This window comes from Heloderma suspectum, chromosome 5 (assembly GCF_057233095.1).
Source record: "Heloderma suspectum isolate Gila_16-S chromosome 5, 16-S_ref, whole genome shotgun sequence".
NCBI classification, from domain to species: domain Eukaryota; kingdom Metazoa; phylum Chordata; class Lepidosauria; order Squamata; family Helodermatidae; genus Heloderma; species Heloderma suspectum.
The window spans coordinates 64,852,501-64,865,137 of NC_139462.1; the positions used below are offsets into that span (position 1 = coordinate 64,852,501).

Genomic DNA, 12,637 nt, shown 5'->3' on the forward strand with positions numbered 1-12,637 from the left:
CTGGTGCATCCAGAAAATGATTAAATAGTACAAGTGAAGTAGTCTTTTGTATTGCTTTTTTGTTTGAATTTAATTTTTACATTAACACTGTCCTTTCAAGGCTGATGTCACCCAAAGAAATTCATGCTTCCAAAAAGTTAAGGATCTGTTTACCTTGGTGCAGAATTGCCCCAGGCTCCATGCTTGTCCATCAGAATGTTGATGATTTTCTGTATCAGCTGAGTTGCTGTCACATGATCTCGATACTTGGCTGCCCTTATTAAATGGTCACACATTTTCTCATCCTCTCGTTTATCTGCAGAATACTGGGCACACAATGACTAAAGGGGGAGGAGAGAAAGAAAAAACACATTTTAAATACTGTATATTTCTTCCATGCTTTCCACTGAATTTCTGCAACAAAATAGATATAGAATACAAAGCACAAGGGAGAGCACAGTCTCACAATACAACAAACGCTGCAACGTTTTTTTATACACACTGCCTACTGAAGAAATAATAATTTCCCCTATAGAACAAAATTATTTTCCAACCAGCATTATAGAACATTTATAGAGCAATCCTATGCATGTTTACTCAGAACTAAGTCCCGCTATGTTCAATGGACCGTATTCCCAGGTAACTGCAGAGGATTACAGCCTAAAACATCAATTAATACACTCATATACAATAAACTGAGAATTCCACAAGGGATGTTTTTGAAAGGCAGAAGTGCAATAAAACATTTAACATGCAACTGAAAGTCAATGGAAGTTTTAACCCCAATGCTGTTTGTGTCTTTGCTAAACAATAAGTTAATATGTAGTTTTTAGAAGGATAATTTTAACAATCAATTAAAATCAGATTATTCCATTAATATACATCCTTCTAAAACACTCTAGAAAGTAAAAATGTAATTAGAAATTACATTTAATTACATTTAATTACATTTCTAAATGTAATTAGAAATTACATGGAAATGGAGAAAACCTGGAAAATTCAAGAGATTGTCACAGCTTATAGCAAATGAGATGTATGTGAGTGAGAGGGGGAAGCAGCTTCTTATACAAATGTGTACTATACATGCTGTATAAAGGAAGACGTTTGACCCCACCTCTCAGTCTTGCCATATTCCAGACAGTAATTCCAAAGCATGTCAACCTTTGCAAATAATGCATATGAATCTTTTTCACTTTGCAATATGAACAGTATTACAAAACACAGGAAAGCTGGAGAGAGCTATCAGTTTAAATATTAGTTTCAATATTTCAAATATACTATATACTTGTTTAAACATGCTACCAAACCCCAAATACCTACACGGTTTTAATAAACATGCAGAAAGTAAGTAACTTATTAGACATTTACTATAACGTTAGTAGCAATGTGTAAGAGTTGGGGGAAAGTGCAAAACCTCCAATTCCAGATATGCAGAAAGTAGTTTCATTCAAGATTAATGGAGAGCAACATGACTTGTTTTGTAGAATTTTTTGCCCTATGACTAGAAAATGCTGACAAAAATATTCTTCTAGATACCATACTTTTTCCACTAGCTACTTCTGTGGTATCTACCTACAGTACTGATAGACTAACCTTGCTGATGGACCGAACACTACTGTGAAGTACATGTTAGTCTTGAGAACCTAATCTATCCTTACTAGACATACACACATCCCTATTGCTCGATTTATGTTGGTTTGCTTTGATGTCTGAATTGCTGAATCATGGTTTCTGATGAGCCTGCAAACCAGAATCATGGTTTGAAATGTGCTTACATAGTTTGTGCTAACTACGGATTTGGTATGATATCTATATATTTAAAACAGTGTTGTGCCTAAAATTTCTCCCACGCTTTTTTCGACCATTCTCATTCAATTTGACAGAAGAGAAATTGCTTTCAAAAAGAAATTCAGTGGTGAAGAAATTTCGGAGAAAATTCTCATGGGTTGGGTTTGGGTTTCTTGGGCTTACCTTACTTAGGAAGTGGCCAAGGAGTGAGCCCAAGTGTCCTCTCTTGTACAATCATCTATCTGGCAACCTGTAGCCTTCTCAGCTTCTGACACTTTAGTTAAAGCTCAGTTTATGGCACCATGAAGTAATTCCTCCCACAGGGCTTTTTCAGTTCAGGACATGGGAGGCTGGTTGTGATTAGGTAAGCTCAAAAACACCACAAAAATAAATGATAAAACATCCTGAATGAGGCAGAACAATGGAAGCCTCTTTCATGGAGGGAGAAAACTTTCAGGAAACTGGAGGACAGATTTTGGCACAGCACTAACTCCACCTCATCCCTGGAGCTCAACACAACACTACCCCCACTTGCATTGCAATGGATGCAAAGTAGGGGCCAGCCTGCCAAGACAGGTGATGCTGTTGCAGCACCAGCAGCAGCCCAACACTTAACAAAAAAGAAAACAGCTGTGGTACAAGCTCTGCCAGTGGGGAGCCCTACCTGTGAGAAACTGATGAGAATTTCTCCTTCCCCTGGAGAAATTCAGTGAAACTGTCTCCCAAATTTCTCTACCCACAAGTAAGGTGGAGAATTTCAAGAGGCCATTTGCCCACAGCTCTAATGTAAAACCACTGCTTACTCCAGAGACCCTTGCACCATAGCAAATGGGAAAGTGAGCAGACTGAAAGCTAAGGCAGTCAAGCAACAATAAAGCATGGATTGTTTGCATAGCTGAAGTTGAAATCATGGGGTTCCGAACTAGATTAGTGAAAAACATGGTTTGGTGTGATGTCTGAATATAGCCCATGTAGTAACCAGCAAAAGACTCCAACATGTTCTCAAACAGTTCTCTTTTGACAATTTCCCCTCAAAGCACTCTGTAAAGCCTAATTTGTTATGAGATTGCTGAAAGACCAAAATTCTAAATATGAGCACACATATAAAAAGACTTAAGAGTACTTTTTAATGGAACCTCCTCTATGATTTGATGAACAACTTTTCATATCCAACATAAAATCCATAGATACAAGTCAAATTACAGGCTTAATTTTTTCCCGATTATCAATATTGTCATTTTTTAAAACATTAAGACTAAATCTAACCTAAAAACATAACAAAACAGACATCAGCCTAGAAGATTTTTGTAAATATAATGGACAGTATCCAACCGCCTCATTCCATTAACACAAATTATTTTGTGCTAGCAGAAACTAGGTTCTAAACTATGCACAAGAGAAGAAACCAAATGAAGTTAAATTTGGATACGCATGGATGCACAAACATTGGTGCAAGTGGTTCTGGAATTGGTTGGTTGTGCAAGCAGTTATGCAACTGTTTATGCAAGTGTAATGCACAAGTGCTTGCACAACAGAAACATTCAGTGGAGCTCCACTAGTGCTATTTGAGTTCATGATATGACATCATTGGATGCTTCCCATTATACACTTGAGCTTCTTTTTAAAATGTTGGCTGATTTTCCAATAGATTTTCCAGGGATTCCCCCCTTAGTACTTGGTCCCCTGCACCACACCATTCATCGGTGTCCTCTGACTGTCATAGGAACCTTTTGGGGAGATGGGGGGCTACTAGTGGTAGGGAAGAAGGGCAGGAAAGTCAGCTTCTACCAGCCCTTTTAAGTGTGTTTATCTGCATCTAAACTCATGCTAAGGTGACATTTATTATCAACTCACAGTTTTACTTTTATTTATTTATAAATTTATGAGTCACCTTTCAGCCCAAATAGGTCCCCAAGGTGACTTACAATTAAAACGTAAAACAATGTAAAAACATTAAATTATCACCAACAATACTTAAGAGCCAGAGAAAATCTCAGAAACTGAGTGCAGAGCTAATGCATTTAGGGAACAATCCTATGGCCACTAAACAGTGGCTAGACAGCCATAGGATATGTTGTTTTCCAAGAACCGACCTCGGAGCCCACGCTTCGAGGTCGGTTCCCAGAGAACAGCCCCACCCTCCATGCTTGCAAGAGGAGTGCGGAGCAGCCAAAAAGGGGCGTGGCTGGGGGCATTCCAGAGCAGGGAGAGCGTAACTCCCTGTACGACACATCCTATGTGTCGTACGGCAGCCTCCTTCCCCGCTCTGTCCACCTGCAGCTAGACAACCACAATTGGCTGTGTAGTCAAAAAAGCCAGGCAGGAGAAGCATGAAGGGAATGATCCCCTCCATGCTTCCCCTGTCCTGCTTTGGATAGGCGGTCGCGTCTAAATTCGGAGGCGGCCACCTACCTGGATAAGACTGTTCCCTAAAAATACTGAAATTCCACTTGGAACAAAAAAAGTTTGATCAGCCCACTTAAAACTGAACAAGAAGCTGAACATATACTGAGGAACCAAGTGTTAATCAGTGGCGAGTTCACATACAAATGGCCACCTGTTGATGACTGCAACATCAAAGGATAACTTGCATACATAAAAGAGCCTTTACAGTCCAGCAAAACATTGCAGTTTGAACCTCTAATATTAGCAATCACTTAATCATTCTCAACAGAGGCAGTTTCAGTGGTGCAGCTAGGGCTGGATTTTAGGGTCAAAGTTCAGGGCCCCAAATGATCACCCAAAGACTGGTAGTTGATGACTGCAGCATGGAAGCAGAAGCAAATTCCACTTTATTCCTGTTATGATGGTGTTGTGATTTCAGTTTAAAATACAAAATTGCACATGTTCAGAGTATTGTTTTTAATCAGGCAGTTTCCTTGTTGCTGTTCTAACATATAAGGAAATGATGTAAAAGAATGCCATATAAAATATGTTGCAAAAAGAAAAGTCAAAACATATAAACAAGGGAAGTCATCCAGATGAAAAACCACAAAGGATCGGGGGGAAAGGCCATTTTGTCCTTTGGCTGATTTCTGTTATAGATCAATGATTCCCTCAGCCCACTGGAGAAGGAAATTCATATTGAGTAAAAGCTGACCAAATGTACATTTGAAAACTAATGTCTGGCATGTATATATCAATTATATTTGTTCAATTCCTCAAGTTATGGCATACCATTGAACATTCTTATACTTTGTTATATAATGCTAAGGTGTTTATTTATTTGTTTGTTTGTTTAATTTAGAGAAACTAGATCCAAGCTGATTATTACTAACTCTGTGAAATACATTTTCCTTAGGATATCATTAAAAAAATAAAGAAATCCAAAGGGAAACAAAAACATAGCACCTGCAAATGCAAATTCTCATCTGCAACCACACATTTTAGTAAATGGAAGAAGCCATTGCGTTCTTCTGTAAGATCTTTTGCACTTGACCTTTAACCTTCAGTTTAAAGTCTGGAGTAAAAATGCCACCCAGGGAAATCTTCCAAACCTCCTGAATAAGACTTAGAAAAATGAAAGCTTAAAACCTCAATAGCAAACAAAAGTCAACCAATGACAATGTCTGACAGCCACCTTCAATTCTGAAGTGATGCTTCTGTCATCCAACGACACAAAGTATTGATTTCTTTCAGCATGAAAAAGCCTAAGCCAATGAAATAGATATAGCAGCATGCCCCTTCCCCCTCCCCCGATAATAGCCATCAAGGTTAACACAGGCAGAACACTTATCAAGGTATCTTTTCTATTTCTTCTTGTTTTAATGGACTGGATACAATGTATTGGCTTTTCATCTCTGCAACCTCCAGCCTCCGCCCCCATCATCATTTATCCAGCCTTTAACAGATCTGGAGATTTGGAATCTGCATATAAATTAACTGTCTTTTAAGCTATTTATTACAAAAAAAAACTGTTGTAGACTCATTGCATTGCCATTTCTAGAAGACCCTGGGTATTAACATAATAAAAGTAGTCCCCCACAAAAGGTCTTTTGAAAATAAAATGTTTGACACTTCATGATTAGAAGGGCTAGAATCATAGGCCAACTTAACGAAACATTCAATGCCGGAGAAGTTCTATAAAACTCAGTAATGTGAGATACTGATGATAGTGAAATATTTTGATATTTTTACACAGGATACTAAGAATATTTTTCCAAACAGTCCCATTCTTCCAGAAGGGAAGAAACACATTAAAGAAACCCTCTACTTCTGATTCAAGTCTTCCAGTACACATGGAACTATAGGAAAAATGGCACCACCTACACACAAGAAGGAGGTCTCAGTAATCTTGGTATAATCCTGAGGCTTGCAGAAACCAAAACACCTTTAGAAAAAAATCCCTAAGGGGGTGACCCCAAAACAGCTGCGTGATGACCCAATGGCACAGAATGTTGACTGAGTGGGGAAAAAAACTGACAACAGGGTGGGAGGGGCAATGGAATGGAAAGACTGGAAAGGGAGGAGGAAGGAAGAGACACACAAATATAAAAAAGGATAGAATGAACCATCTAGTGTCTGGACAGGTCATTTCCTGGTCCACGTTGAGAAGTTGTTGTGTTCCCATGGATGGAAATAAGAGCTGCCCACAGACATTAACAGAAAAATCAAATATGTTAATGTAGCTGGTTTTAGACACAAGTGTGCCCACCACTCTCATCCCAAAATGGAGGGTGCAGACCTTAAAATTGAGAGAAAAAACAAAACAGCTTAATGAGAACTGAGCAAACTCAGTGGGCACAGAATGCTGATTGACCATTAGAGAAAAAGAGGACAACTGTGGGGACTGGGGCAGGGAGCGTGGGGAGGAGTGGAATGGAGTAGTTGAAAACCTGAACAAAAGCACTCCACACTGCAACAGTTTGTTGCAGGGCCCACTTGTAGGAATGTATATTCAGTTTCAGAATTGCTCTGCCTACGTCCTTTGATCACATTATAACTAAAAAGTGACAGGTACACTAAAGGCAATCCTAGCATCATTTTTACATCCTCAATTTAATACAGTTTGTGTCACAGAAATGGCATTGTCTAGATCAACATTTCCCAACCTGGTGCCCTCCTGATGTTTTGGAATATAACTCCCATCATCCCTGGCCACTGGCTGTGAGGGCTGTTGTTCTGGCTGATGGCACTGTAATCCAAAACATCAGAAGAACATCAAGCTGGGAATAGCAAGACACATAAGAAAATAATAAAAAAATTACCTAATAAGGTAATACCTTTTTTAGGACAAATAAAAATGTCACAAAATAGTAAACGAGCATAGAGTTCTCTAGGCTGGATGTTACCAAGACAGGGAAGGGATGGAAGAGAAGACGTTCGGTATGATGTTGGAGGCCAGAAGTCTGCAGTTTGTAAGAATCTTAACATGGAATGTGAGGTGCAAAAAGATTTCAGGATGCAGAGACTGCTAGACAAAATCCACAACAATATTTGTCCCTCATTATTCTGAAAATATAAAATCTAGCAGTTACTTGGGTTTTTCATAACATAATGTAAGTATGCACCTACAAATTATACGGACGATGAAAGGATGCACTTGAGTTTGTGTTTGTTAAAACATTGTAGGACAAACATCAAGAACCCCATCTCTGTCATCTAAGCACTCTACTTAGTTAGTGTGTAGCCTTCTGACTTCTAACTGAATTCATATGATGTAAAAAAAAAATTTTTTATTTATATACTGCTTTCATTTAAAAAATAACTAAATCTCAAAGCAGCTTAGAATACAAAGTTATAACAAAAGAAAACCAATAATTAAAACAATAAAACAATGATAATGATAAAAACAATAGCATCTCAATTAAAATAACTAGGGGTAGCTGTTTAGATCTTTCTAAACCAACTATAACACCTTGAACATGGCTCGGCAACCAGTGCAGAAATTTCATCACAGGAGTCATATGTGTATGGTAAGAAGCTCCACTGAGCAATCTAGCTGCTGTGTGGTGTAGTGGCAAGAGTGTTGGACTAGGAGATCCGGGTTCTAGTCCCCACTTGGCCATGGAAGTTCACTGGGTGACTTTGGGCCAGTCACAGACTCTCAGCCCAACCCACCTCACAGGGTTGTTGTTGTGAGGATAGAATGGAGAGGAGGTGGATAATGTAAGCCACCTTGGGTTCCTTGCAAGAGGAAAAAAAGGCGGGGTATAAATGCAATAAAATAAAAATAAATAAATAAAAATAAGCTCCTGCATTCTGCACTAGCTGCAGCTTCTGAAACAACCTCAAGGCAGTTTGACATAAAGTGCACTACAATAGTCAGATCGTGAGGTTACCAATGCTTGGATCACTGTGGTCGGGCTATCCCTGTTCAGGAACGTTCATAGCCATCATGCCAGCCTAAGCTGTTAATAGGTGCTCCTTGCTACTGAGGCCTCAAGTGGCAGAGATGAATCCAAGAGCAATCCCCCTGTCACTGTAGGGGGAGTGCAACCCCTTCCAGGACATGTAAATTACCCAACTCCTGAACCCAGGAACTGCCCACCCACAGAGTCTCTGTCTTACCAGGATTCATTTTCAGTTGGCTGGCCCCCATCGAGCTCACCACTACAACCAAGCATTGGTCCAGTCTTATGCTTATCTTTTCTGGTGCATGATAGTACAAACATCTACTTTTTCCCACAGCTAATTTGAAATTACCGTCTATGTCTGTGCATATAACCTCCTTCAGTTTTCTTTTACATATTACTCTCTCCCTGCATGGAGTTTCATACTGTAAGACTAGTGGACAAAATCCTTTTAAAACAAAGTCTAAAAATGATCAGGGGATGTCCTGCAACTGAAAACAACTCAGACCTAAACTACACATTACCTTTAATACACAGCTATGTCAATGTTTTTTTTCGTACTCAGAAATAAGCACGGAAGACCTGATCTGGATTAGGACCCTAATGTGGGGGGTAAAGGGGTTTTGAGCTTTGTCTCCACTGTGGTCCTGCACTGAATTGGATGTGTGTGTGTGTGTGTGCCTGTAATTTGCATAGAAAAAAGTGCCCCAAAAGTGCCCTATGGAAATTGCAGGTGTAGGCCCCTAATCCAGATTGGGACCACAGCAGGGGCACAACTCTGTTTGGAACCTCGCATATCAAAATATTGTTTAGAACATCATTTCCCAACCTAGTGTCCTCCAGATATTTTTTACTACAACTTCCAGGATTTCTGACCTTTGACCACGTTGATTGGGGCTGGTGAGAGTAGAAGTCAAGGTTCCAGGTTGTGGAATACTGCTTTAGAAACACAGGTATGCCTTAACCATTCCATCTTTTGTTCAAGAGGGAGCAAGATTTGGGATCACTTCCATCTTCCATAAATATAAATATACTATTGGCAGGAGGTCAGAAACGGCATACTAGGATTCTAGGATATGCAATATGGCATATTATAACAGTACTACACATACATGTGACAGTCCTGTGAAGGAAGATCATGGAAGTAAGCAGGTATTTTCTCCAGAGACACAACTCTCTTAGCCTGTGGAAGGAAGGCTAGACTGCAGTATATTCAAAGATAAAAACAAATGAACTTTCAAAATTGCAACTCTCTTGCAATTACAAAAAAAGGACTTGAAAAACATTTTTGTTGTTGTTAAGACCTAAAAATAGGTTTTGTACACATCATGGCTGTGCTTCAATAAAACTGGAAAACTATGCTTACTGCCATTGTCAGTCAGCTTCATCAATTAAGTTTTTTCCCCATGCTCAAATACATACAGAGTATCTGGAAGAAGAAAACTACGTTAGTTACAAAATCAGATTGTGAATGTGTTTACGATAATTAAATTACAACTAATCATATTAACTGCTTCTCCCTAGCTGTATATCATGCTTTCATCAAATCAGTCAAGGTAGAAAGAACATTGAAAGAAATACAACATTCTTATGGTGCTATCCCTCTCTGGGCCTGAGATATCCGTTGTTTTTGAACTGGCTACAGTGCTGAGCCATGTTTATATACAACTCAAAATCTGAAAAGAAAATCTTTCATGGCTGAAAACTGACCTAGACAACATGAAGGCCATGCCATATACCACAAAATCCTTGTGAAAAATATACTTCTGTGTAAGAAATAACATGCCAGTTAGATAGGAATATATTCTATTCAGCCACAACTAGCCATGGTTTCTTTGTGCGTACATATCATGTGCAGATATGGCAAAATGCCTGTGTAAGCAATCATCACATGTGACAATTAATTGTGCACTGAATGTTCCAAACTAGTACTGTTTTATGTGTGGGAATTTAACACAAGGCAAAATGTGGATACCAGGTACTGTAAAGTTAGGCTAACTTAGAAGTAAAAGGATAAGGGTTAGCCAGAACAGGTTTTCCTTTAACTAGGCTTCCAGTCACCATACTACTCTTGATCTCTCAAGAACTGTATTACCATAGGCAGAAAGAAGCAAATGGATGCCTGTATTGGCCCCAGGAGCGTAGCCAAGTCTTTATTTATTTATTTATTTATTTATTGCATTTATGTTGTTGTTCAGTCGTTCAGTTGTGTCCGACTCTTCGTGACCTCATGGACCATAGCACGCCAAGCCTTCCTGTCCTGCGCTCTCTCCCAGAGCGTGCTCAAGTTCATATTCATTGCATCGGTGATGCTATCTAGCCATCTCATCCTCTGCCGTCCCCTTCTCCTTTTGCCTTCAGTCTTTCCCAGCATCAGGGTCTTTTCCAGAGAGTTTTCTCTTCGCATTAGGTGGCCAAAATACTGGAGCTTCAGCTTCAGTATCTGTCCTTCCAATGAGCACTCAGGCTTGATTTCCTTTAGGATTGACTGATTTGACCTCCTTGCAGTCCAGGGGACTCGTAAGAGTCTTCTCCAGCACCACAGTTCGAAAGCATCAATTCTTCAGCGCTCAGCCTTCCTTATAGTCCAGCTCTCACAGCCATACATTACTACTGGGAAAACCATAGCTTTGATTAGACGGACCTTTGTCGGCAAGGTGATGTCTCTGCTTCTTACTATGCTGTCTAGGTTTGCCATAGCTTTCCTCCCAAGGAGCAAGCGTCTTTTAATTTCATGGCTACTGTAACTGTCTGTGGTGATCTTGGAGCCCAAGAAAGTAAAATCTGTCACTGCTTCCATTTCTTCCCCTTCTATATGCCAGGACGTGATGGGGCCAGATGCCATGATCTTCGTTTTTTTAATGTTGAGTTTCAAACCAGCTTTTGCACTCTCCTCTTTCACCCTCAACAAGAGGCTCTTGAGATCCTCTTCGCTTTCTGCCATTAGGGTGGTATCATCTGCATATCTGAGGCTGTTGATAATTCTCCCAGCAATCTTAATTCCGACCTCTGATTCATCCAACCCGGCGTTTCTCATGATGTACTCTGCATATAAGTTAAATAAGCAAGGTGACAATATGCAACCTTGTCGTACTCCTTTCCCAATTTTGAACCAATCGGTTGTTCCATGTCTGGTTCTTACTGTTGCTTCTTGACCCTCGTACAGGTTTCTCAGGAGACAGGTAAGGTGGTCTGGTACTCCCATCACTTTAAGAATTTGCCACAGTTTGTTGTGATCCACACAATCAAAGGCTTTTGCGTAGTCAATGAAGCAGAAATAGACGTTTTTCTGGAATTCTCTTGCTTTCTCCATGATGCAGCGAATGTTGGCGATTTGATCACTAGTTCCTCTGCCTCTTCGAAACCCAGCTTGTACTTCCAGTAGCTCTCGGTTCGCATACTGCTGAAGCCTAGCTTGTAGGATTTTGAGCATCACCTTGCTGGCATGTGAAATGAGCGCAATTGTGCGGTAATTTGAACACTCCTTGGCGTTGCCCTTCTTTGGAATTGGAATGTAAACTGACCTTTTCCAGTCTTGCGGCCATTGTTGAGTGTTCCAAATTTGTTGGCATATTGAATGCAGCACTTTAATAGCATCATCTTTTAGGATTTTAAATAGCTCAGCTGGAATACTGTCATCTCCGCTAGCTTTGTTGTTACTAATGCTTCCTAAGGCCCACTTGACTTCACTCTCTAGGATGTCTGGCTCAAGTTCAGTGACCGCTCTATCATGGCTATCAGGGACATTCAGATCTTTCCTGTATAGTTCTTCTGTGTATTCTTTCCACCTCTTCTTAATCTCAGCGGCTTCTGTTAGGTCCCTGCCTTCTTTGTCCCTTATCATGCCCGTCTTGGCACAAAACGTTCCCTTGAGATCTCCAATTTTCTTGAAGAGATCTCTAGTCTTTCCCATTCTGTTGTTTTCCTCGATTTCTTTGCATTGTTCATTTAAGAAGGCCTTCTTGTCTCTCCTTGCTATTCTCTGGAACTCTGCATTCAGTTGGATATATCTTCCCCTTTCTCCCTTGCTTTTCGCTTCCCTTCTTTCCTCAGCTACTTGTAAAGCCTCCTCAGACAGCCACTTGGCTTTCTTGCATTTCTTTTTCTTTGGGATGGATTTCGTTGCTGCCTCCTGAACAATGTTACGGACCTCCGTCCATAGTTCCTCAGGCACTCTGTCTATCAGGTCTAATCCCTGGAATCTATTCCTCACCTCCACTGTATATTCATAAGGGATAGGATTTAGGTCATACCTGAATGGTTTAGTGGTTTTCCTTACGTTCTTCAATTTAAGCAGAAATTTTGCAAGAAGCAGCTCATGATCTGAGCCACAGTCAGCTCCAGGTCTTGTTTTTACTGACTGTATGGAGCTTCTCCATCTTTGGCTGCAAAGGACATAATCAATCTGATTTCAATATTGACCATCTGGTGATGTCCATGTGTAGAGTCGTCTCTTGTGCTGTTGGAAAAGAGTGATTGCTATGATCAGCGTGTTCTCTTGGCAAAACTCTATTAGCCTTTGTCCTGCTTCATTTTGTACACCAAGGCCATGCCTGCCTGTTATCCCGGTGATCCCC

The 12,637-nt window shown here is 40.1% G+C and overlaps 1 protein-coding gene across 5 annotated transcripts in view; it reads right to left on the bottom strand.

The window, feature by feature from the left end:
• LRBA (LPS responsive beige-like anchor protein) overlaps positions 1-12,637 on the bottom strand; it is a 518,402-nt gene that overhangs the window by 305,728 nt on the left and 200,037 nt on the right. For all 5 annotated transcript variants that reach the window (XM_084856247.1, XM_084856246.1, XM_084856243.1 and 2 more), the window contains exon 37: positions 154-320. In XM_084856247.1, the coding sequence (XP_084712373.1) occupies positions 154-320 (167 nt within the window). The remainder of the gene's footprint in view (positions 1-153; positions 321-12,637) is intronic.